This window comes from Lepus europaeus, chromosome 1, assembly GCF_033115175.1.
Source record: "Lepus europaeus isolate LE1 chromosome 1, mLepTim1.pri, whole genome shotgun sequence".
NCBI lineage: Eukaryota > Metazoa > Chordata > Mammalia > Lagomorpha > Leporidae > Lepus > Lepus europaeus.
The window spans coordinates 13,487,336-13,512,742 of record NC_084827.1 but is presented as its reverse complement, the minus strand read 5'-3'; the positions used below and the strand labels follow the sequence as shown (position 1 = coordinate 13,512,742).

The window sequence follows — 25,407 nt, the reverse complement described above, 5'->3', positions numbered from 1 at the left end:
TCCACTGCCTTCCTGGGCCACAGCAGAGAGCTGGAGTGGAAGAGGAGAACCGGGACAGAATCCGGCGCCCCAACCGGGACTAGAACCTGGGGTTCCGGTGCTGCAGGCAGAGGATTAGCCAAGTGAGCCACGGCGCCAGCCAGGCCATTTATCTTTATTTGTATTATTTTCTGTAATTGGAGCTGCAGGAGTAATTCTAAGGCAGTTTCTCTTCCAGTCTCACCTGTGATCTGATTGGATCCACAGGTAGACTTAAAGTGTAAGTGATAGGCTTGTTTTTGTTTTAGTATGTATTAAACCCATGAGCGCCCAGGGTAAGTGCTTGCAGTTTTGAGGATTGTTGGTCATTTTTCTGGCTTTAAAGATAGAAAATCTGTCTCACTCTTTGTTCCATTCTCAGAGTGAAAATGCCCGCTTGGCACTCTGTGAGCATCCTCAGTGGACCCCCGTTGTGGTGATTCTGGGGCTTCTGCAGTGCAGTATTCCGCCTGTTCTGAAGGCCGAGCTGCTGAAGACGCTCTCCGCTTTCGGAAAATCTCCTGAAATCGCTGCTTCCCTCTGGCAGTCATTGGAATACACTCAGGTAACATTATGAACTCCTGATTCCAGTAACTTAAGTTTGGAGAGGAAATCTGATAATACCGTAGAAGCAGGAGCATCCGGTCGAGACTTGGCTGATACCATGAAGTTCCCAGCTAGAAAGTTACAGTTTGGAGACTGAGCATAGCCACAGAATTTTAGAGGCTTGGGTTTGTCTCTCTTGGATCAGCTGATAAGTTCACTGCATTGCTGGAGGCTTAGTCTTCATATGTCTCTGTAGAATTTACGTTACGTCTGTAATGTAGTACTAGATGGACAGAATTCTTCAACTGTTTTTGAGACAAGGCTGACATAAGCCTTCATGAGTCATCTTACTCGGTAGATGTGAGAACATCGGTTTTGGTTTTGGTTCCTTCCTACTGCGCGCCCTTGCTGCATACCAGAGATTGAAGCCCCTGAGTAGCTGTATGTGCTCAGCAGAGGGCAGCTTCCACCGTCTGCTGAGTTTGCACAGACTTTTAATGTTAGCCAGATGACCTCCCTGGTGGTGGTAAGAGATTACTGGCAGGATCATAATCTTAACTCTGGCCAAAAGTGGGAATGTAACGGGGATTTTTGACTTCTGCGTAATTAGAGAGTGCACCTATGCTGACATCGGTAGGCAGTTATACTTGTTTGGGTGATACAATTTTTTCTTTTTTATTTATTTGAAAGAGAAAGAGGGAGAGAGATATCTTCCATCACTAGTTCACTCCTCAAATGGCCACAATGGCTGGAGCTCAGTCGATCTGAAGCCAGGAGCCAGAAGCTTCTGGGTCTCCCATGTGGGTACAGGGCGCAAGGACTTGGGCCATTCTCTACTGCTTTCCCATGCAGGCCAGCTGGATTGGAAATGGAGCAGCTGGGACTCGAACCAGCACCCATATGGGATGGTGGCGCTGCAGGCCGGGGCTTATAACCCACTGCACCACAGTGCTGGCCCTGGGTGCTACAGTGTTTGAAGTCTCAATGAATTACTAACTTTTCTTGGTATGATTTTAACCTCTAACAAGTATGTCTGATGGAGCTTGCTTTTTTTGGAATTTTTCTATCAAGTATGCTCAATCTATATGTGATAAAGTTAAAAAGGAAACAAATATCTTTAGGAAAGTGAGAAGGTGGTATATGTTTGTCTTAGCAGTAATACAGCATAAAGGAAGCATGTGGTTCTCATTCATGGACGCATCATTGTGAAGCAGTGAAATAGATATTTGCTAACATAGGTATCTTGAGGATGTTCATGAGTCTTTATCAAAGTAAGACTGTGGAGTTGGTGTGTGCTGGGTGACTGAGTTAATTGGACTTACTATTGATGAATGCAGCAGTACATGCCAGTGTCCTACATGATTAGGGCTTTTATTCAGCTGAAATGAAACATGGTTAGGTTAAATGTTTCTGTCCTTAAAACAACATTGGTGTTCTTTTTTTTTTTGTTTGTTTTTTGTTTTTTTTTGACAGGCAGAGTGGACAGAGAGAGAGAGACAGAGAGAAAGGTCTTCCTTTTGCCGCTGGTTCACCCTCCAATGGCCGCCGCGGTAGCGCGCTGCGGCTGGCGCACCACGCTGTTCCGATGGCAGGAGCCAGGTGCTTCTCCTGGTCTCCCATGGGGTGCAGGGCCCAAGGACTTGGGCCATCCTCCACTGCACTCCCTGGGCACAGCAGAGAGCTGGCCTGGAAGAGGGGCAACCGGGACAGGATCAGTGCCCCGACCGGGACTAGAACCCGGTGTGCCAGTGCCGCAAGGCGGAAGATTAGCCTGTTGAGCCACGGCGCCGGCCAACATTGGTGTTCTTAAAGGCTTCTACCTAATAGTGCTCTCCTGACTTGCAAGAGATTAAAGTGTCTTGATGATGGGGCTGGTGCTGTGACATAGCGGGTAAAGCCGCTGCCTGCAGTGCTGGCATCCCGTATGGACGCATTTGAATAGTGTCTGCTCCACTTCTGATTCCTGCTCCCTGCTAATGTGCCTGGCAAAGCAGTGGAAGATGGCCCAAGTCCTTGGGCCTCTGCACCCACATGGGAGACCTGGAAGAAGCTGCAGGCTTTTGGCTTTGGGTCAGCCCGGCTCCAGCCATTGTGGCCAGTTGGGGAGTAAACCAGCACATGGAAGACACCTCTCTCTCTGCCTGTGCCTTTTTGTAACTACCATTCAAATAAATAAATAAATCTTTAAAAAAAAGTGACTTGACAGAAATTGAAATTGATTGTACTATATAATAATTAGGCCTAGCAAGGTCAGGACCGAACATTTTTTTTTTTTTTTTTTGACAGGCAGAGTGGACAGTGAGAGAGAGACAGAGAGAAAGGTCTTCCTTTTTGCCGTTGGTTCACCCTCCAATGGCCACCGTGGTAGGCGCGCTGCGGCCGGCGCACCGCGCTGTTCCGATGGCAGGAGCCAGGTGCTTCTCCTGGTCTCCCATGGGGTGCAGGGCCCAAGGACTTGGGCCATCCTCCACTGCACTCCCTGGCCACAGCAGAGAGCTGGCCTGGAAGAGGGGCAACCGGGACAGGATCGGTGCCCCGACCGGGACTAGAACCCGGTGTGCCGGCGCCGCAAGGCAGAGGATTAGCCTAGTGAGTCGCGGCGCCGGCCACGACCGAACATTTTAACTCAACTTCTGCCTCTTTAAGAAATCGTCTTTGGTTGGAGTAGGACTGGTTGTGACTAGATCACATCTTGAACGTTGTTGAGATTTTACCCCATAGATCCTTTATGAGATTAATTCCCAGAATATCTGAGAAGTTTGCTTAAAAACATCTTGTGTGCTCTTAGAAATTGCCAGTTTTCTGAATCACAGACAGTCAAAAGTTCTGTCTAATGCTGCCAGAATTGCTAATGGAAATCCTGCAGGAATGTCATTTCTGATGGGCATTGTGAGATGTGGGTGGCTGTTACATTGCATAGGCATACTGTTCACTGGTGAATGAGCAGTGTTCTTGACATCTCCTTCTTGTTATTTTAAGATACTGCAGACCGTCAGGGTTCCAAGCCAGAGGCAAGCTATTGGTATTGAGGTAAAGCTTTCTTTTTCGCTTAAATATTATTTTCATTCATATATGTAATAATAGTTCCTATAATTTTCAAATTTATTGTGTTTGCATTTGAAGGGTTTTCTAATCAGTGTTGAAATGGAGGTGGAACTCTTAAAAAAAGGAGCTGAATATTTAATGTTTCAGACTTGGAAACACATGCAACATGGTAGCCATCCAAACAGTGTTTTTGATATGAACTGTTTAATTAGGTTACTTGAGTTAACCTGAAGTGGGAATTTAACTTTTATTTTTTCTCTACTCTCTTGTTTTGAGACAATTTAAGATTACTATTTTAAATTCAGAATTGGAGCTGATATGTGAGAATTTGAAACTTCCTTCTGATTCATCTATATTCATGTAATGGTTTTGTGTCTTCTAAATGAAAATGATAATATCTGTTACATATCTTTTGGTGTGATATAGCTCTAATAATGAATTAGCGTCTGCAAGATGCTCTGCACTTGATGGTTGACTGTTTACCAAATTTTCTTTGTTGTTCTTTGCAAGGTTGAACTAAGTGAAATAGAATCCCGGTGTGAAGAGTACCCGCTGACCCGAGCCTTTTGCCAGCTTATTAGTACTCTGGTGGAGAGTTCCTTTCCTTCCAATTTGGGTGCTGGCCTGCGGCCCCCTGGCTTTGACCCTTATCTGCAGTTCCTTAGAGATTCTGTGTTTCTTCGATTCCGTACAAGAGCTTACCGGAGAGCGGCTGAGAAGGTTATGTTCAGAAAAAACTTTTCTCTCCTTACCCATTTACTGTTGCTTTTTCTTTTATCAAAGGTGCTAGGTGCTTGAACTCATTATAGCATCTGAAAATTAGTGCAACTCATAGTTTTAATTCTGAAATCTGTGGTCTGATTTCATTTATCTGTGTTTAAAAATTGGAAATTGGAATAATAATTCTTTTAAAAAAAATTGGGAACATGGGTGGGTGTTGGCACAGCAGTTAAGATGCTACCTGGCACACCTTTATCCCTGTTCTGCCTGGATTTCAATCCTGGTTGCACTTCCAGTTCCAGCTTCCTTTTTATGTGCAGCCTGCAAGGCAGCGGGTGATAGCTCAAGTCCTTGTTTCTCTGCTGCCCACTTTGGAGAACTAGATGGAGTTCTGGGCTCCTGGGTTAGGCCTGGCTCAACCCCAGCTGTCGTGAGCGTTTGGCAGAGTAAACCAGTGGATGGAAGAGTTCTCTGTCTTCTCTCTTGATCTCTCTAGCTTTCAAATAAAAATAAATAAAGTAAACAAGTAAAAGTGGGGAACTTAACCTAAAACACCTACATATTAGTGATCATTAATTTAAATGGAATGGGTTCATAGTCATTCAGTTCCTTAATTGAACAAATTTTAACTAACCTTGAACCAAGAATGTCACACCTTTGTGAGAAACACACTGCTACTCCTTATTGGAATGAGTTAGGTTAGGAATTGAAATAAGCTTAAATTTGCACACCCATGTCTATCTACTAGTAGCACTTCTTAGTTGCGGAATGTTGGCTTAGTGGAAATGAGATCCATCAGGCATGTCTGCCGTGGATCAAAGCTGAGGGAGCACTGGTATTTATTGGCTCTGGTTACAAGACACTTAACCACTGAGCTGACCGTATATATCATCTTATGTAATTCTGATATTACCTTGAGGCAGGTACTATTAACATTCCCATTTTACAGATGGAGGCTTAGCAAAGTTAAGGAACTTGCCTAAGGTCCAGGACCAGGACTTGAACCTAGGACTCTGATTCCAGATCCAAGCTCATAACCACTAAGCTATGTAAGAGACCTTTCTAGGTTCTGATGTAATTCACTTTAGTCTTATTATGCGATTTATTACCTCACAGAATTCCCTTCAGTATATTTTGTAGCAACATTTCTGCTTTATTTTGAAGTTGTGAGGTTTTAAAAATTGTTTTACTAATAATTATAAAGCTGATTTTTTCATGCTTATTTGGAGTCATTAGAAAAATATAGAGACATAAGAAATTATATCACCCTTAATCCATTTGCCAGAGGAAGGATAGTTCTTGTGTTCTTCTGTGCACATGTGCCTAAGTAATGGGGGAGATGGCTGTTACTGTGCATGTGCCGAAGTAACGGGGGAGATGGCCGTGTTACTGTGCATTCCCTCACTGCAGCCTCCCATCATGAGAGCTTTTCATGTCAGTAATGATTCTTTGAAAAGTCTTTTTAATGACTGTGTAGTGTCCATTAGTTGTGTCTGGCATAATTTTAATTTCATTATCCTGTTATTGGACAAATCTGTTTAATATTTAGTCATATTCATTTTTTGTAAATTGCTTTGTAATTTTTGCTGTTCTTGTATAAAAGCAAATACTGAGTGCGTTTTATATTAAGATCTAGATCGACTTTGTTCACCTGTTTTCTGATGTGAAATAATAACAGCAGCCATGCCTCATTAATAAAAGTCACTTCAGATCAGTAATAGATGCTAAGAATTGTGAATGTGGCAAGGATGTTCTGGCACTTGTTTGCACTTGTTTTTAAATGCCTTATCTGCCTTTTCTTAAACAGGTTATTGTGACCCAAATGTTTAGAGTGTGTCAGCCCCATTCTTTCCAGATTTATCTTTTGCCCATGCATAACTTCAAATGCTCCTACTTTCCATAGCTGCCATTGATTTCAGCCCCATGCCAGCATAGTCACCCTGAACAGTTTTCCCTCAGTTTTGTGAATTTATTTTACTGGAAAATCTTCTTAATTTTTAGGACACTGACCTCAAAACAAAAGACAAAAAACAGTGCTTTGGATTGAGATGAATACAGTGCTCTAGGCAGTATGTTTGTTTATCAGTCCTAAAGTTCCTTACTTAATGATACACCTTTTTTAAAAAAAAAAAATTCTTGTAATTTTTGGCAAATACAAGAAAGTGATTAATTTTAAGAAACAATAAGTTACCCAATAGTGCTCTTTTGTGTGCAACAGAAATAATGGTTTTAGAAGTAATAGTTTAGAAAAACTGTCATTTTATAATGATGACCAAATCCAGTCTTGCTAAAATTCAGTGCAATAGATTTTTTAAATAAAGTTTTAATTTTATTACCTGTATATTTTTGTTTTCCCATGTTGATGCCTATCTCTTAACTAGATTTTTTAACAAGCAGGTGAGAATGGGGTCTTTCAGGGCTAGCCTGCAGAGATTGTGTCTTATCTTCTCTGACTGTAGAGTAGGGCACCCTGAAGATCTGGGCTGAGCTTCCATTCTGTTTGCTGCCAGACTTTATGATTCTGGGGGATTTGTACATCGCTCTGAGCTTCACTTGCTTCGCGTATAAAGTAACAATGCTTAGATAAGATGATTTGTCACATCCTTTCCAGCTGAGATTCTTAGAGAAAATGTGAACTACTTGACTCTTGGAGAAGTATCCAGCTCTGATGTTGTTTGGCTATAAATCAAATGGCTAATTACTAAAAGCCTTAGATTTTTAAATGAAGCCTAAACCTCTACTATAGAAATGTTTCCTTAAGAGTATTGTTTTAAAAAATATTTTACCTTGAAAATGAGCCAGTCCAGTATTCTTTAGCAAAATCAACATGAATTGGGGTTTCTGTATTGTTTAGCATGAATTAATAAAATAGGTAAGGGACTTTACTAATTTTCTGGACAAACAATGGGAGGAATGAAAAGCCTGGGAAGGCTACCCCTTTCGACTGTTTGATTGTTAATGAAGTATTTGTGTCTTTCCGTAGTGGGAAGTTGCCGAGGTTGTTTTGGAGGTGTTTTATAAATTGCTCAGAGATTATGAGCCGCAGCTTGAAGATTTTGTAGACCAGTTTGTGGAACTGCAGGGTAATTTAATTATTTCATGTTCAAACCAGGTGTCAGCTGTTTGTAAAGCTACTTCACTATATAAATTATGTATGTTATATGCAAATTAAAAATCATACTTAGAAGTTGGTAGAATTTAATCTTTTGTTTCATTGTTTTGATGATTTTAATTGTTCTTTTCAAGAGAAAGTTAAGTTTTATTAAATGGAGGAAGATCAAGAGCTCTAAAATTTTCCTTTCGAATGTGTTTCATATAGTAAGTGAGTGAGTGCTGTGTGCATTAGGTCTTGTGGGAATTACTGTTGGAGAGGGTATTGTTACTGCTTTTTAAATTGGTGCTTGCCTTCATGTATTTAGATGCTGTTGAATTTCATAGATTTCACTTAAGTCAAGGATGTGACAAAAGTGCTAATTCACTCTCTCTTGGACTATGCTATGTCCTGTTTAGGAGAAGAAATCATAGCCTATAAGCCGCCTGGATTTAGCCTGATGTATCATCTTCTGAATGAATCACCAATGCTGGAGCTTTCTCTTAGTTTACTGGAAGAAGGAGTTAAGCAGCTTGATACCTATGCTCCTTTTCCTGGTATGTTCCTGGAAGTCATTGTCTTGAGAACACTTTGGATGTATATCTTTGGTGAAGTGGGAGCTTGAAATAATCTCTGAAGTTCTTTCTCACTGTAAGATTCTCTGTAAATACAGTGGTGTTTTCAATGAGTCATTTAAATGGCTGTGTATTCTAGTGAAAATGCACTGACGTGCAGAGATGCAGTGTTACTGTGTCTCTGCAGGGTTCTTTGTAGCTAATTAGAATGATTATTTTATCACTCTAACATGTTTAGGGTGCCTAAGTTTAAATCTGAGGTACTTTTTGTTTTGCTTCCCTCATAATATTTGTAAAAAGCACTTAATAATAGTACTTGGCACAGTGTTTAGTAAATTTTGCTATTATTACCGTTAATTAACTATTACCTGTTCACTATGCCTTGATTTTTTTAAAAAACATGGTAAATGAATGGTAAGATTATAGGTGGCCCTTATTTTATGTTTTCTGCTACTTTATTTTCCATAATGGATCTGTCTTTCTCTATGTCAAAGTTTCTCAGCATTGACATCATATACAGTTTGGGATGAATAATTCTTTATTGTGGATGCTGTCCACCAGACCCTTGTAGGACTTCCCCAGTTAGGACAACTGCAAGTTTCTCCAGATATTGTCAGCATCTGAGTTCCGATCAACCTGGTCTGAGAACCATTGCTCAAAATAAGCAGGCAAAAGATGAAGGAGAAGCCATTCCATAAACATACTCTGTCGCAAACAAACCATTATTTGCGTAGGTGAAGTTTGTCAACTTGGAGCTGAAAGGTTGAAATGACGAGGCTCTTTTGACTCCAGAACTTTGTCCTTTGTTTTCCTGAGGATTGATGAGTGGTTGTGAGATTCATTTAGAACTTTCTAACTTCATTTTTGTTTGTAGGGAAGAAACACCTGGAGAAAGCTGTACAGCATTGCCTTGCGCTTCTCAATCTTACTCTACAAAAAGAAAATCTCTTTATGGATCTTCTAAGAGAAAGTCAGCTGTCTCTAATAGTCTCTCCTTTAGAACAGCTGTTACAAGGAATTAATCCCAGAACTAAGAAGGCAGATAATGTAGTAAACATTGCCAGGTACATTGCATTTGTTGGTAGAAATATAGAGATGCTACCTTTGATTTCTACATCTGGTTGTATGTCTGTAAAGTATCGCTTTTTTTTTTTTTTTTTTTTGCCTCATTTTAATTTTGCCTTCTATAGCTCATCTGTTATTAGTTGCTCTAAACCTTGCAATTTCTCCTTTTCTTCTAAATTATTCTATATTTAAAAATTTGTAAGTCTAAAATGACATGCTGTTGTTTGTCTCCTATAGGGCTGGATAGGGAGCAAACATCTCCCTCATGGTTTGGTGTTCCATGGTTTGCAGAAATAACACCCTAGTCTCTGTTTTTAGCTTTACAGGGCAAACACTCTGTATGTATCTATGTCCTAATTCCCCCTTTTTATAAGGATACCAGTCATATTATATTAGGGCCATAATGTCCTTGTTTTGACTTGACTGACTACACAAACTGTTTCTAAGTAATGTGAAGGTGATTGTAGATTAGGGTGCCAGTGTAATGAGTTTTGGGGCAACTTAATCCAGCCTATAACTGGCTAGAAGGGGACACTCTCCTCTCGCTAACTCAGAGGTGCTATATGATATAAAAGGTCTTGACATTACATTTTCTTTGTTGAGAATAGGTCAGGAGCAGAGCTCTATCACATTGTTTCTCAAATGTTTTCTTACTCTAAAGGTACCTGTACCATGGCAATACTAATCCGGAATTAGCTTTTGAAAGTGCCAAAATCCTGTGCTGTATTTCCTGCAACTCCAACATTCAGATTAAACTGGTTGGAGATTTCACACATGACCAGGTAACTGATTTTGTTTTTATTATTGGTGCATTCTGGGTATACATGAAAGTCACAGAGGTTGTGGAAGAATTATATTCTTATTTGTAGAACAATTCAAAGTATGTTTATCTGGGGATGGGTGAAAACCTCCCCATGTACTTGCCTGTGATTGGACTTTGGTCACAATGATACATACTACGTGTATGGGACTGTATGACATGTACTGTAGTATGTGATTGTATAGCTTAATAAGAGCTGCTGCACTAAGCACATTCAAATGATTAGGTATATAGCTACAATTTCTGTTGGTTTTCTGCTCCCGGTCTCTGCCAGGTACCTCCGTTCTAAGTGAGCTGCTGCCATGCTAAAGGTGTTCACTGTGGAGTTTTCTATCTTGATGGTGTTCCAGTGGGCTACATCTGTGTCACCTGTCTGAATAAAAACGCTGTAGAGTTTTTAAGTGTTCCTCTTTTTATTCAACTTAAAATAATTCTGTTTCTCTGCATTGTGTAGCTACAAGTGGGAAATTGCTTTCTTTTTTTTCTTTGTAGACATTTTTTCCATTTGTCTCTATGTTGAAAATGCTTTAGCTAGTTGGATTTTTATTGTGTGCTCCTTTGCAGTGTGTAGAAAGAGGGATCCTTCTGCCATTTAGGTGGGACAGATCTTCACTCACACTGCAAGACCGTTAGCATCCCTGGGTCGCCTGCCACTGTCAGTGATAGAACCTCTAATTGTGACAACTCAGAATGACTCCACAGCTTTCTCAGTGTCCCTCAGGTGGCAAACCACTGTTTATAATAAACATCTGTGGCAATCTGTGGCTTTTGGATGAGGTTCATGAAGCAATGTGATAATCTGGGATGTTGAAGATTTTTGGTTTGATGACATTCATTTTGATTACTGATTTTAACGTTCTGCTAGATTTCTAAATAAATTAGCCAAGAAATATGAAACTGATGATAAGAAATATATTTCTAAAGAGAGAAGATGAAACTTTTTTATATTTTAGTTAAAATCTCATAAAGTTGAATATATAATGAAGAGGTCATGAAACAACAATTTAATGTTTTTTTAAAAAAAATTTTATTTGATTCTTTGGGAAGGAGGATTAGGGAAGTTTTAAAACCAGTACATTTGGACTGTGGCGTGGTAGGCTGGGTCTCCACCTGTGGCAGCCTCGTTCCATGTGGGCAATGGTTCGAGTCCTGGCTGCTCCAGCTCCCTGTTGATGCCCTGAGAGGGCAGTGGAGGATGACCCAAGTGCTTGGGCCCCTGCACCCATCTGGGAGACCCGGAGGAGGCTCCTGGCTTCCGGCTTCAGATCAGCTCAGCCATCTAGGGAGTGAATCAGCAGATAGAAGGCCTCTCTCTCTCTCCCTCTCTCTGTATCTCTGCCTCTCAAGTAAATAAATCAATTGTAAAAAAAAACTCAATGCATTTTAAAACTCTTTGAGAGAGTTAATTTATGGCAATTTAAGGAACTGAGTTTTCTGTTTATAATATAACCAAAACCTAAGTCATTGGGATAGATTTGCCCTTTTTCTTTACTGACAAATGTTGAGATATATATATATATATATATATATGCAAATGGTATTTATAATGATTTCTCTAAAATTTAAGTACATCATATGATTTGTTTTTCTGTCTTTACATGACTTCAGAGTGTGAGTCAGAAGCTGATGGCTGGATTTGTGGAATGTTTGGACAGTGAAGATACAGAAGATTTTGTGCGTCTGGAAGAAGGTGTGCCTGAGATTAATATGCATGGTTTTTAATTTGTATTTTTACTTAAAATAAAGAAAAAAAACCTTGAAACTGTTTAGTGGTGATAGAAACGAAATTGAGAATTTGCTAGAAAAAGTGTAAGGCTTTTAAGATTCCTCTTTCATAAATCTGAAGCCAGTGTTATGGCTGTTTAGGTAAACTGAAACTAAACAGAAAAAGGAGATTTAAAATACTTTTTTATGTTTTTTAGTTTGACTTATGTTAAATTTGTATTGTTTTGTAATTTCCACATTAAGGATCAGAACTTGAAAAGAAGTTAGCTGGAATCCGTCATGAAACTCGAATCCACATCTTGAATCTTCTCATCACCTCTCTGGAACGCAACCCACCCAATCTTGCTCTTTACCTATTGGGCTTCGAACTGAAGAAACCTGTCAGTACCACAAACCTACAAGATCCAGGTATAGCTGTAAGATAGATAAGCATTTCTTAATTTATTTTCCTATTTTGTACCGAAGTGTTCATTTATTGAATTCTGGGCTAATGGAATAATTCATTGACAAAATAAATAATGTATGAAAGATAATGTGGTCATTAGGACTTAGACCAACAGTGGCCAAATGGAGCCTTAGGGATTTGGCGTTTGTCAATTTTCTGTAGCAGTATTTCAAAGAGTGTTACCATAGAAAATGTGTTTAGAAAATACAACTTAGTTTTAAGGCAGAAATTCCGAAAGAGAAGCTGAATTTCCTTTTGATTTCATGTAGGAGTCCTGGGTTGCCCTCGAACCTGCCTACATGCCATCTTAAACATCTTGGAGAAAGGAACGGAGGGGAGAACTGGCCCGGTGGCTGTTCGAGAATCTCCTCAGCTGGCGGAGCTGTGTTACCAGGTATACAGAAGACACTTGACCAGGTGCTTGAGGACACCACAGACTGAGTTGAAATGAGTTTAATTTGACTAGCCTGTCTTTCATGGATAAAATACAGATCCCAAGATACAGAAGGTCTAAAGGTCTCATATATTGTTAACTTGAAAAAAATGAAAGAAATTACATTTTTGTGACACATTTTGATTAGATAGAGTAGAAACTCTTCAATAGTTTTTTTTTTTTTTTTAAAGTTTTATTTAATTGTAAGGTAGCGTTAGAGAGTGAGATTGATTGATTTTCCATCTCTGATTCACTCTCCAAATGGCCACAAGAGTCAGGGCCAGGCCAGGCTGAAGTCCTGAGCCTGGAACTCCACCTGGGGTGGCAGGGACTCGAGCCCTTGGACCATCTTCAGCTATTTTCACAGGTTCAGTGGCCTGGGGCAGTATTGGAAATGGAGCAGCCAGATCTCGAACCAGCGCTTATGTGGGATGTGGAGGGTGGCCAACGTCCTGGGGTTCCTTGGGTCCCTGTACTAGAACCCGGTGTGCCGGCGCCGCAAGGCAGAGGATTATCCTAGTGAGCCGTAGCGCCGGCCCTGAAGTGGGCTTTTTAAGAACCACATAAAGGTTAGCTGTTCGGTGCTATGGTTAAGACACAGGCAGGGACACCCACATCCCTTTCCTGGAGCACTCTGCCTCTGGCCCAGCTTCCTGCTAATGTATACCCTGGGAGGCAGTAGGTCATGGCTGAGGTGCTTGGGTCAGGACACCCATGAGGGAAACCTGGATTGAGGACTGGGCTCCTGTCTTCAGCCTGGCCCAGACTTGGCTGTTGAGGGCATTTAGAGTGAACCAGCAGATAGAAGATCTCTTTCTCTGCCTTTCAAATAAAATGAAAAGAAGTAATTAAGTTTTTAAAAAGGAACCAATTAAATTATGATGTCCTACAACTATGTAAGATGGTACAAAATCAGACTAATGGAAAATTTAAGCTCTGAGAACTTTAGTAGTTTTACTTACTTGTGTTTTTCTCTTTTTTATTCATTGTACAAGTGTAAGTGTTTGGGAATTAGGGTTTATAAGAAGTGACTATTTTCTCAATTTAAGTGACATCTTGATCCACATTTTTAAATTTTTTTTATTTTTTGACAGGCAGAGTGGACAGTGAGAGAGAGAGACAGAGACAGAGAGAAAGGTCTTCCTTTTGCCGTTGGTTCACCCTCCAATGGCCGCTGCGGCTGGCGCGCTGTGGCCGGCGCACCATGCTGTTCCGATGGCAGGAGCCAGGTGCTTCTCCTGGTCTCCCATGGGGTGCAGGGCCCAAGCTCTTGGGCCATCCTCCACTGTACTCCCTGGGCACAGCAGAGAGCTGGCCTGGAAGAGGGGCAACCGGGACAGAATCCGGCACCCTGACCGGGACTAGAACCCGGTGTGTCAGCGCCACAAGGCGGAGGATTAGCCTAGTGAGCCACGGCGCCGGCCTTGATCCACATTTTTTCATAAGAAAAATATCATTACCCTCTTAGTGGCATAGAGATTTTTGTTATTTGCATATTTTTCTTTTGGTAATTTTTCACTGTTTCCATTGTTCTCTGGCTGTCCAAATATCCTTTCATTGTCAGTTCTTCAGCTAGGTCTTCGTGTGAATCAAAATGAATTCCTCCATAATGAGGGAACAAATTTGATCTACCTTTCTGTTCAGTGTTACAGAATTTGATATGTATGTGGAAGCAACTTACAAGCTGGTATTGTAGGCTAAGGATTAGTGAAGTAAGTGAAGCCAGATTTTGGTCAAAAAGAAGGGTGAGGAGCTGGTGCTGTGGTGCAGCAGGTAAAGCCGCTGCCTGCAGTGCCTGCATCCCATATAGGCGCCAGTTCTAGTCCACTTGCTCCTCCTCTTCCAGTGCAGCTCTCTGCTGTGGCCTGGGAAGGCAGTGGAGGATGGCCCAAGTGCTTGGGTCCTGCACCTGCATGGGAGACCAGGAGGAAGCACCTGGCTCCTAGCTTCAGTTCAGCATAGCTCTGTCCGTGGCGGCCATTTGTGGGGTGAACCAATGGAAGGAAGACCTTTCTCTCTGTCTCTCTCTCTCACTGTCTAATTCTGCCTGTCACAAAAGAGCAGTGGGATTGTGTTTATTACTAATTTGCAGATTCCAACCCAACCTCACAGGGGGTCTGGCATCCTGTACTAATAAACTCCCAGGAGCCAATGCTGACAATGGTGTTTCTGGGACAGTCTGAGTAGCAAGGTCTCAGAGCATTATGAACCCGGTGCCCATATGGGATGCTGGTGCTGCAGGCGGAGGATTAACCAAGTGAGCCCCAGCCCCAGCCCCCCATTGCTCTTGAAATATACTTTCTTCACCTATATGCTATAATTTATCTGCTTCAGAAAAAAATTAAACCTCTAGAAAGAATTTAGTTTTAGTACATCTGATTTGTAGCAAAGGGAAATAATTTGGACTTTATTGAAACCTTCATCATCCTGCAATACAAGGACTTCTGGGTCAAGATGAGACTAAGGCCTTATCTTTGCCTTTTCTTTTTAGGAATGAAGACTTTTCTACCTGGTCTTGGGAAATAGGTTGGATATAGAACCCACCTTAGTAAAATGGCTTATGGTGCTTTAAAAAAAAAAAAAATTATTTATTTGAAAGGCAGAGTTACAGAGAGGCAGAGACAGAAAGAGAGAGAAGTCTTCCATCTACTGGCTCACTCCCCAAATGGCCACAACAGCCAGAACTGGGCCGATCTGCAGCCAGGAGCTTCTTCCAGGTTTCCTACACAGGTGCAGGGGCCCAAGGACTCAGGCATCTTCCGCTGCTTTCCCAGGCCATAGCAGAGAGCTGGATTGGAAGTGGAGCAGCTGGAACTTGAGCTAACACTGCAGGCAGCGGCTTTACCTGCTGTGCCCCGGTTCTGGCCCCTCAAGGTGCTTTTTTCTTTTTTTTCAAGATTGATTTATTTATTTGAAAGTCAGAGTTACACAGAGGGAAAGAGAGGTCTTCCATCCACTGGTTCACTCTCCAGTTGGCCGCAATGGCCGGAGTTGTGCCGCCCTGGAGCCAGGAGCCTGGAGCTTCTTCCAGGTCTCACACTTGTGTGCCAGGGCCCTAGGACTTGGTCTATCCTCACTGCTTTCCCAGGCCACAGTAAAGAGCTTTCAAATAAATAAATAAATAATAAGTAAATAAATTATCAATATATATACACACATATATATGATGCACCCTCATCCCATATGGGCACTTGTTCGAGACCCGGCTGCCTCCAACTCTGATCCAGCTCTGTGCTATGTCCTGAGAAAGCTTCCACTGCTTTCTCAGGACATAGCATATGTCCTGGAGCAGCTGGGACTGGAACCGGCGCCCATATGGGATGCGGCACTGTAGGCAGTGGACTTAGTCACTGCGCCACAGCGCCAGCCCCATAGTCCTTTCTGAACTCAAATTTCATGTCCTTCCTTTCTAACAGTATTACTTTGTCTTTGAACATGTTTGTGTGTTTTCTTTTCTTGCCCTCTGAGATATGTAACTGATTTTTGTTTTGAGAAGTTCAGTATTGTATTACTTGTTTATAGAATATAAAATCCATGTAAAGCTGTTTTAAAGAAAAACATACATCTGCAACAGAACCTGTTTACTGTGTTCCCTTTTTTGTCTTTTTCCTTGTGTATAGATACTACTTGTTTGTTTTATTAAGTAGACAAACAATTTTGTGTCCCCCCCAACATGTTATGTTGCTACAGTGTGAATTACATATAGATTATTTAGTCTCTTTATTCTGCTTTGATGAACATCTTTAGCTACCTTCTGTTGTTTTGTTTTTCTTAAGGACGTGTTTTCAGGCATGGATTTACAGTCGTTTCTCAGTGTTCACAATAGTTACATATATTTTTTAAAGATTTATTTATTCGAAAGTCAGATTTACAGAAAGAGAGGAGCGGCTGAGGGAGAGAGAGATGTCTTCCATCCAGTGGTTCACTCCCCAGTTGGCCACAACGGCTGGAGCTGTGCCTATCTGAAGCCAAAAGCCAGGAGCTTCTTCCGGGTCTCCCACGCAGGTGCAGGGTCCCAAAGACTTGGGCTATCTTCCACTGCTTTCTCAGGCCATAGCAGAGAGCTGGATTGGAAGTGGAGGCAGCCGGGTTTCAAACCAGCACCCTATGGGATGCCGGTGCTTCAGGCCAGTGCGTTAACCTGCTGTGCCAGCCCCTTTTATAAAATTGCTAGAACACTGAATTTGTAAATTCTGAATCATTGTCCTTGGGAAAAATATATATAAGATTAGGTTTCTGTGAGCCTCTGGTTCCCCACATTTTCATTAAGCATTGAATCCATGATTTTTGTTTTCTGTGTGCTTCTATTTAAAAATGCCTTATTTAATATGTATTGCTGATTCATTAGCATTGAATTCAGTGCCAGTAGAAGTACAACTCGTGCCTGAATGAGGTTTATCTAACACATGCATTTTATTTTCACTGAAAATTACATCACAGCCTTTTTGTGATTATGTACACTAAACAGTACTTCAGAAATGTGTTTGGTGGCTGTTTTAAATAGTGAAATATCTAACATAGACCACAAAAATGCAAAAATGTGCCACTAACTAGATCATGGAAAGGAAGCACCCTTGTTTTCCTTTTGAGAGCTGGAACAAAAAGGCAGAGCATTGCTGCGTGTGAATCCAAGTTCAGTGACTGCAGTTTCACTGCTGTGTCTGAATGACTTGCAGAAGCACTGCAAATGTTGATTTTGGGGTGGCAAATAAATCTTAGCATGTGGGTTAATTCACAGATACAGAGTTTGTAAATAACAGGCAGCGATTGACTGTTGAAACAAAGGGTAGGAATAGTTTTATGATTTTTAACTTTAACTTGTAAATAATTGTACTATTAACCAGGCATTAATCACGCCAATAATAATAATAGATGCACCTAAAGTACATTTAATAAATACTTTTAAAGTGAATCACTCATGAATGAAAATTTTAATGCCTTTTTGTCAAATACTGAGATTTGCTTTGTGCAATTCAAAATTTTTCTGTGGGGTGGGCATTGGCACAGTTTTTAGGTCATCACTTGGGTCACTGGCGTCCGTTTGGGGATGTCCCAGTTTGAGCGCTGGCTCAGTTTGTGGTCCAGCTTCCTGCCAATGTGCACTCTGGGAGGCGGCAAGTAATGATTTACGTACGTCGGTCTCTGCCACCCACGTGGAACACCTGGCTTGAGTTCCAGGCTCCTGGTTCTGTTCTGGCCCAGCACAGCTGTAGCAGACATTTGGGGAAGAACTAGCAGATGGAAGATCTCTTTTTCTTTGTGTTTGCTTTTCAAATGGATATTACAAAACAAAATAGAAACTTGACTGATTTATAAGATATGACATCTGCCTTGCTAGTTACCTGAATTTTTATTTTGAGAAACAGAAGCCAAATGTTTTATTTGTTCATTTTTCAAATTTTAAGTTTTTTTTTTTTTTTTAAGATTTATTTATTTGAAAGGCAGAGTTATAGAGTGAGAGGGAGAGAGAGAGAATCTTTCATCCCACTGGTTTACTCCCCAAATGGCCGTCAAGGCAAGAGGTAGGCCAGGCTGAAGCCAGGAGCCAGGAGCTTTTTCCAGGTCTCCCGTGGGGGACATCTGCTGCTTTCCCATGCTCACTAGTGGGGAGCTGGATCGAAAGTGGAGCAGCCAGGACTCGAACTGGAGTCTATGTGGTTTGCTATTGCTGTAGCTGGTGGCTTTACATATTACGCCACAGCACTGGCCCCTGAAGTATTCTTTAATGACATTCCTTGACCTGAGATCCTTTTCAGTTGCCACTATTTAACAGCCTACCAATTTATAGTGTTTTCCCTTTCTATTAGTTTTTCACAGGGTACTCATTGCCCAAGCTTCTTGTTAACAACTTTAATTAGGTTGATTGGGTATTTAGCACAGAGGATGTCCCCCAACTTGACATACATACATACATACATACACACACACACACACACACTTGTCACAACCCGGTGCAAGCACACAAAGACGGACCTGCCTTTGCCTGAGACTTTGAAGCTTCTCAGATTCCATGTGGTAGGCCAGCATGGATGACAGTTGTTTGCATTTCTTGTTAAGCAGTGTTAATGTCCATGACCCCTTCAGCAACCGTTCTTTCGCTAGCCATAGTGGTGGTTATGAGTGAAACCAAATCTTTTTGTGTGTGTGTGTGTGTGTGTGTGAACTTATTTATTTGAAAGAAAGAGAACAAGAGAGTTTCCCTCCTCTGGTTCCTTCCCCAAATGCTCTTAAGAGGTGGTGCTGGGCCGGCACCGCGGCTCACTAGGCTCATCCTCCGCCTTGCGGCGCCGGCACACCGGGTTCTAGTCCCGGTCGGGGCGGCGGATTCTGTCCCAGTTGACCCTCTTCCAGGCCAGCTCTCTGCTGTGGCCCGGGAGTGCAGTGGAGGATGGCCCAAGTCCTTGGGCCCTGCACCTGCATGGGAGACCAGGAGAAGCACCTGGCTCCTGGCTTTGGATCAGTGCGGTGTGCTGGCCGTGGCGGCCATTGGAGGGTGAACCAATGGCAAAGGAAGACCTTTCTCTCTTTCTCTCTCACTGTCCACTCTGCCTGTCAAAAATAAAAAAATAAAAATAAAAATAAAAAAAAAAGAAAGCTGACATTCAGGACACAAGCCTGGGCACTCTGATACGGTGGTTGCGTGGCCAGAGTGGCTCTGTACTGCTGTGCCCGTTCCTGTCTCCCTGTGAAGCTGAATCTTGAATGCTCCTGAGCCTCTCTGCCATTTGGCAGCATCAAAATTAACTTTATGACTGACAAACGATGGGTATTTGATTTTGTTTCCTCTCGTATAAAATATTCTTTTGTTCATTTGGATATATATTTTAAAAGATTATTTATTTATTTGAAAGTCAGAGTTACACACAGAGAGAAGGAGAGGCATAGAGAGAGAGAGAAGTCTTCCCTCCTCTGATTCATTCTCCAGTTGGTCACAGTGGCCAGAGCTGCGCCAATTCGAAGCCAGCAGCTAACTCCAAGTCTCCTACGTAGGTGCAGGGGCCCAAGGACTTGGGCCATCTTCCACTGCTATCCCAGGCCACACAAAGAGCTGCATTGAAAGTGGAGCAGCCGGGACTTGAACCGATACTCATATGGGATGCCAGTACTGCAGGCGGCGGCTTTCCCTGCTACGCCACAGCACCAGATCCCCCATTTGATCTTTATAATCAAAACATAAGAGGGGTGCATCAGTTTTTCTCTTAATATTTGATATAAAAGCTTTTTGCCCCAAATCTACTGTATGTTAAATTTCTGTTTAGAGTTTATATTTTTATAGTATAGTTGAATGTATAGATCTTTATAATTTCTACAGTTGCTTCAATTCCAGTAAAGTTATTGTCTACCTGAGGTTGAGATGAAATGACTGTAATTCTCAAAGTTTACTTTGAAGAAATTTGTTATTAATAACAGCTAAATGCTAAAACATTACTTACTTAACTTTATGTGAACATATTAATAAATATGTTACTAGTGACTTCAAGGTTGGTCCTACAGTAGTGTCCTTAACACATAGTTTTTTCCATATGTTTACCTGAGCCAGGATGCCAAGAGCTGCTTGTAACTCTGAGCTGATGATTTAGTGAATATGTTTATCCATCTTGCTTGAGTTGTTGATGGGTTTAGTTCTTCACATAGTAAATCTAAGTTTGTATCTTAAAATGTATAGCACAACAGTGACTTAGGGTTTCTTTCCTTCCTGTTCTTTAGGTGATATACCAGTTATGTGCATGCTCTGATACATCTGGCCCGACTATGAGATACTTGAGAACCAGCCAAGATTTCTTATTTTCTCAACTGCAACATTTGCCTTTTTCTAACAAAGGTAGGAAGACATGATTTTCCCTTTCTATAATATATATGGTTTTTTTTAAAGATTTATTTAAAAGACAGAGCTATAGAGAGGCAGAGGCAGAGAGAGAGTGAGAATGAGAGAGAGAGAGGTCTTTCATCCACTGGTTCACTCTCCAGATGGCTACAACGGCTGGAGCTGAGCTGATCTGAAGCCAGGAACCAGCAGCTTTTCTGGGTTTTCCACAGAGGTGCAGGGGCCCAAGAACTTGGGCCATCTTCCACTGCTTTCCCAGGCCATAGCAAAGAGCTGGATTGGAAGTGGAACAGCCAGGACTTGAACCGGCTCCCTTATGCGATGCTGGCACCGCAGGGGGGTGGCTTTTACCCACTGCGCCAGAGCGCCAGCCCCACTATAATATATTTGTAAGTCCACAGTGATTGATTTAATTTATATAGTGTTTGCTACAGAGCAGTTACAGTATTTGTGGAAGTCTACTTTCATGTTGTTACTTTCCTTTTTTTATTTGGTATTTTACAACTGAAAAAATTTTTCGCTTAGTATATTTTTTAGCGATTTATTTATTTGTTTGGAACTCTTAGCACAGAAAGGGAGAGAGAGAAAAAGAACGAGATCCATCTGCCATCTCCTGATTCACTCCCCAGATTGCCTCAAGGGCCAGGCTAAAGCCAGGAGCTTCATCCAGGTCTCCCATGTGGTTGGCAGGGGCCCAAGCACTTGGGCCATCCTCTGCTGCTTTTCCTAGGCCGTTAACAAGAAGCTGGATTGGAAGTGGAGCAGCCCAGACTTCAACTGGTGCCCATATGGAATGCCCAGATGGAATGCCATCTTAAACCTGCTGTGACACAGTGCCAGCCCCCTCTTTTAGTGTCTTAAACACATTTATGGGGTACAGTGAGATAATTCAGTACATGTATTCAGTATGTGAAGATCAAATCAATTTAGTTAGCATTTCCATTTCAAACTTTTTTTTTAAAAAAAGCTTTTGATTAGCACTTAATAATTATACTTATTTTGGGATACATTACAATGCTACCATAGATGTATCCATTGTGTACTAATCAAATCAGAGTAATTAATGTTTCCTTCTCCTTGTCATTAATTTATGTTTAGCCTTTGAGCTCTTATTACTTTGGTTTGCTTCTGTAGTTTATACTAGGAAGTCTGATATTTTAGTTGTTAATATGAAATTATTTAAATATAGTGTATCATGAATGAAATTTGATTCTTTTACTAACAAATAAAATTTAAAGGTCATGTTGGAATGATAGTGAAATGGAAGTTTAGATATTTTTGAGTGAAAGCTATTTTATAGAAATTCGTAATTTACTTTTGTTTCTTACGTGTTTATTGAAATGAATTCAGCTGTCGAAATGAAAAGTTGAAAACTAATTAAGATGGAAATCATATATAACTTAGTTTAGTGATTTGACAGTTCCAGGTTAAGTTTTATCAGGATGCAACTTTATTTTTTTATTGACCTCTCACAGTTTTTAAGAATTAAACAGTGGTGGTCTGTTGAGTTTTTTAAAAGTTTATTTTGACTCATTTCTGTTTAGGAAATTACAGCTCACACATTTCACAAGTAAATTTCCATGAGTAGCAAATGGTCAACTTCTAAATTATTTTATTTTTTAAAATTTATTTTTATTTATTTATTTTTGAAAAGGGCCTGGAACTCACCTTCCCTTTATTTATTTTTGTTTGTTTATTTGAAAGGCAGAATAGGCAGAGAGGGATCTAGAGAGGTTTTACATATGCTGGTTTTCTCCCCAAATGGCTGCAGTGGGTGGAGCTGTGCTGATCCAAACCAAGTACCAGGAGCTGCTTCTGGGTCTCCCTAATAGGTGCAGGGACCCAAGGACTTGGGCCATCTTCCACTGCTTTCCCAGGCCATAGCAGAGAGCTGCATCGGAAGTGGAGCAGCCAGGACTCGAACTGGCACCCATATGAGCAGCTGCTTTACCTGTTATGCCATGCTTCTGACCCCTCAAAATTGCTTTTTAGAGTAGTGATGTATGACCCTGGAGTGTTATCTATTGGCAAAGAGTTTTCCATTTCATTTTCATAATTATTTTTAGTTTTGAGATTTTGTTTATGTAAGAAACTTTTAGAAACCCTCATTTTATACCTAATCCAAAAGAATAGTTAATATCAAATCTATAATGATATGTGCTTTTCAAAAATTGACTTAGCTTTGCCTAAAATTATGAATACTATTAGTACTATTGTTAGTTGAAGAATTTCATGTTTATACTGTTACAATTTAGGACTCAAGTAATATCGGAGTAATTCTCACCCTTTAATATATTTGAAACATCCTTAATTATCTTGATGTCATAAAATTATGTAATTTAAGTTTACTTTAGTATGTTTCATGAAATCAAAAGCATGAACTGTGGTAGTTTTTATACAAGTTACATATTTGAAAATTACTTTTCTTCAGTTTGTAAAAGTATGAGAGACTCAGGTGAACTTTTTGAAATTATCCTTGTAATGAAATCTTTATTCTCTTTTGTTCTTCATTTGCTTTAGCTCATCATTTGAAGACATATACTAACTTGTTTCTTTTTCCCTTTCTAATTTCATGAGTGTTAATGTTGCTAAGTTTCATGAACTATTGACTTTCTTACTTGGGAAAATATCTGATGAATTTTGGAATTTAAAGCTCCTCTGTTCTTGTGCTATTATTCTGAGAAATGAAATTAATGTTTAAATTCCAGAATATGAAATATCTATGCTGAACCAAATGTCATGGCTTATGAAGACTGCCTCAATAGAACTAAGAGTGACTTCCCTCAATCGTCAACGGTCACATACCCAGAGGCTCCTGCACCTCCTGTTGGATGACATGCCGGTGAAACCATACTCAGGTGCATATGTGAATGTTGGCATTTGTTTCATTGTGCTGTTGACTGGTCTTGTGAATGAATGCAAGCACACATCTGAGTCTTGTGCTTAGGATGTGATGACAGACCAAAACAGTTTAAAAATAGATTTTAAAATCATCACATCATTGTCACTGTATTGTTTTAAGCATCCACATTAAATAATACCATAGTCATTGTATACAAAATATGCCGTGGCGTTTGTTGCATTGAGCCAGCATGACCTAAACTGTATCAGTATTATACATGGAAATTAAACATAAGCTATTTAATTATTCTCATTGGCATGATTGGATCTCACCACTTTTGTAAAGTGGATCTCTTGGGGAGAGATTTAGATGAATGTGGGTAGTTAACTGTCAGTTTTAGCTATATTTGCAAGAGATTCTTGGATCTAGAAACAATGACCTAGAAATAAAGTAGAATGTTCTAAATTTTCTAATCTTTTATTATTGATGATCCAACAGATGGTGAAGGAGGAACAGAAGATGAAAATAGGTCTGTCTCTGGGTTCCTTCACTTTGACACTTCTACTAAAGGTAAGGCTGTTTGAATTGAGAATGAATGATTATTATTATTTTTTTTTTTTTTGACAGGCAGAGTGGATAGTGAGAGAGAGAGACAGAGAGAAAGATCTTCCTTTTTGCCGTTGGTTCACCCTCCAATGGCCGCTGCAGCCGGCGCATCTTGCTGATCCGAAGCCAGGAGCCAGGTGCTTCTCCTGGTCTCCCATGGGGTGCAGGACCCAAGGACTTGGGCCATCCTCCACTGCACTCCTGGGCCACAGCAGAGAGCTGGCCTGGAAGAGGGGCAACCGGGACAGAATCCGGCGCCCCAACCGGGACTAGAACCCGGTGTGCTGGTGCCGCAAAGGCGGAGGATTAGCCTGTTAAGCCACGGCGCCGGCTGAGAATAAATGATTTTATAGACATGAATTGCTTGAAACTTCATGGGATTATTCTTGTTTCTGCAAATTCTGAACTGATATATAGAAAATTTGTGTACGGAGCTTGTGTTGTGGTATAGCGGATCCTTTGGTGCCGGCATCCCATGTGGGCACTGGTTCAAGTCCTGGCTGCCCACTTTCGATCTAGCTCCCTGTGAATGTGCCTGGGAAAGCAGCAGAAGATGGCCCACTTGTTTGGGCCCCTCACACATGTGGGAGACCTGGAGGAAGCCTCTGGCTCCTGACTTTGGTTCCATCCAGCTCCGGCTATTGTGGCCATCTGAGGAGTGAACCAATGGATGGAAGCACGCACGCTCTCTCTCTCTCTCTTCTCTCTCTGTCCCTCTCTTCTCTATAACTCTTTCTTTCAAATAAATAATCTTTTTTATTAAAAAAAAAAAAGAAGAAAAGTTGTACATATATAAAGGATTATTTGTCACACATACCCTTCCTCCCTGCATTTCTTTTTTAAATATATATTTAATTATTTGGAACAGTTACAAAGAGAGGAAGAGGGAGGGAGGGAAGGATGGAGGGGTGAGAGTGAGAGAGAGAATTCTGCCATTGCTGTCACTCCCCAAATGGCTACAACAACCAGGGCTGGGCCAGGCTAAATCCAGGAGTCAGAAACTTCATTTGGGTCTCCCATGTGAGTGCAGGGACCCAAGCACATGGTCCATCCTCCATTGTTTTCCCAGGTGCTTTAGTAGGGAGCTCGATCGGAAGTGGAACAACCAGGAGTCTAACCTGTAGGACATGGCCTAACCTGCTGCACCACAGCACCAGCCTCCTTTTTTTTCTTTCTTTTTTCTTTAATTAGTAGGACTATAGAATGGGAAAGAAAATATTTTTGTAAGTGGATATGGCAGATATAAAATCAAGTTTAGATTTCAACACTGTCTTCTTCAGCCAATGCTCTTTGTGAACATAGCACTGTGTTTGAGAGTGAGCCAAGTATGTTGATTTGCTCTTCCTAGTGTCCTAAGTAAAATTGATTTACTTTTTATTTCTAGTACGTCGAAAAATTCTAAGTATTCTTGACTCCATTGACTTCAGTCAGGAGATTCCTGAGCCATTGCAGTTGGATTTTTTTGATCGAACCCAGATCGAACAAGTTATTGCTAACTGTGAACACAAGAATTTACGAGGACAGACAGTCTGCAATGTGAAGGTAGGATTGCTTTAAAGGATCTGTGGTATTAAGTGAATCATCTGAAAAAAATATAAACTAAGCAGGGTTTTTTGGTTTTTGTTTTGTTTTATTTTCTGTTAGAGATGTT

The 25,407-nt window shown here is 40.9% G+C and overlaps 1 protein-coding gene across 2 annotated transcripts in view; it reads left to right on the top strand.

Annotated features, from left to right (window-relative positions):
• NUP205 (nucleoporin 205) overlaps positions 1–25,407 on the top strand; it is an 81,362-nt gene that overhangs the window by 26,787 nt on the left and 29,168 nt on the right. For both annotated transcript variants that reach the window (XM_062195165.1, XM_062195197.1), the window contains exons 13-26: positions 401–583; positions 3,544–3,594; positions 4,120–4,329; positions 7,313–7,412; positions 7,840–7,977; positions 8,870–9,059; positions 9,722–9,842; positions 11,489–11,570; positions 11,849–12,013; positions 12,320–12,444; positions 20,191–20,305; positions 23,017–23,166; positions 23,649–23,720; positions 25,141–25,298. In XM_062195165.1, the coding sequence (XP_062051149.1) occupies positions 401–583; positions 3,544–3,594; positions 4,120–4,329; positions 7,313–7,412; positions 7,840–7,977; positions 8,870–9,059; positions 9,722–9,842; positions 11,489–11,570; positions 11,849–12,013; positions 12,320–12,444; positions 20,191–20,305; positions 23,017–23,166; positions 23,649–23,720; positions 25,141–25,298 (1,860 nt within the window). The remainder of the gene's footprint in view (positions 1–400; positions 584–3,543; positions 3,595–4,119; positions 4,330–7,312; positions 7,413–7,839; positions 7,978–8,869; positions 9,060–9,721; positions 9,843–11,488; positions 11,571–11,848; positions 12,014–12,319; positions 12,445–20,190; positions 20,306–23,016; positions 23,167–23,648; positions 23,721–25,140; positions 25,299–25,407) is intronic.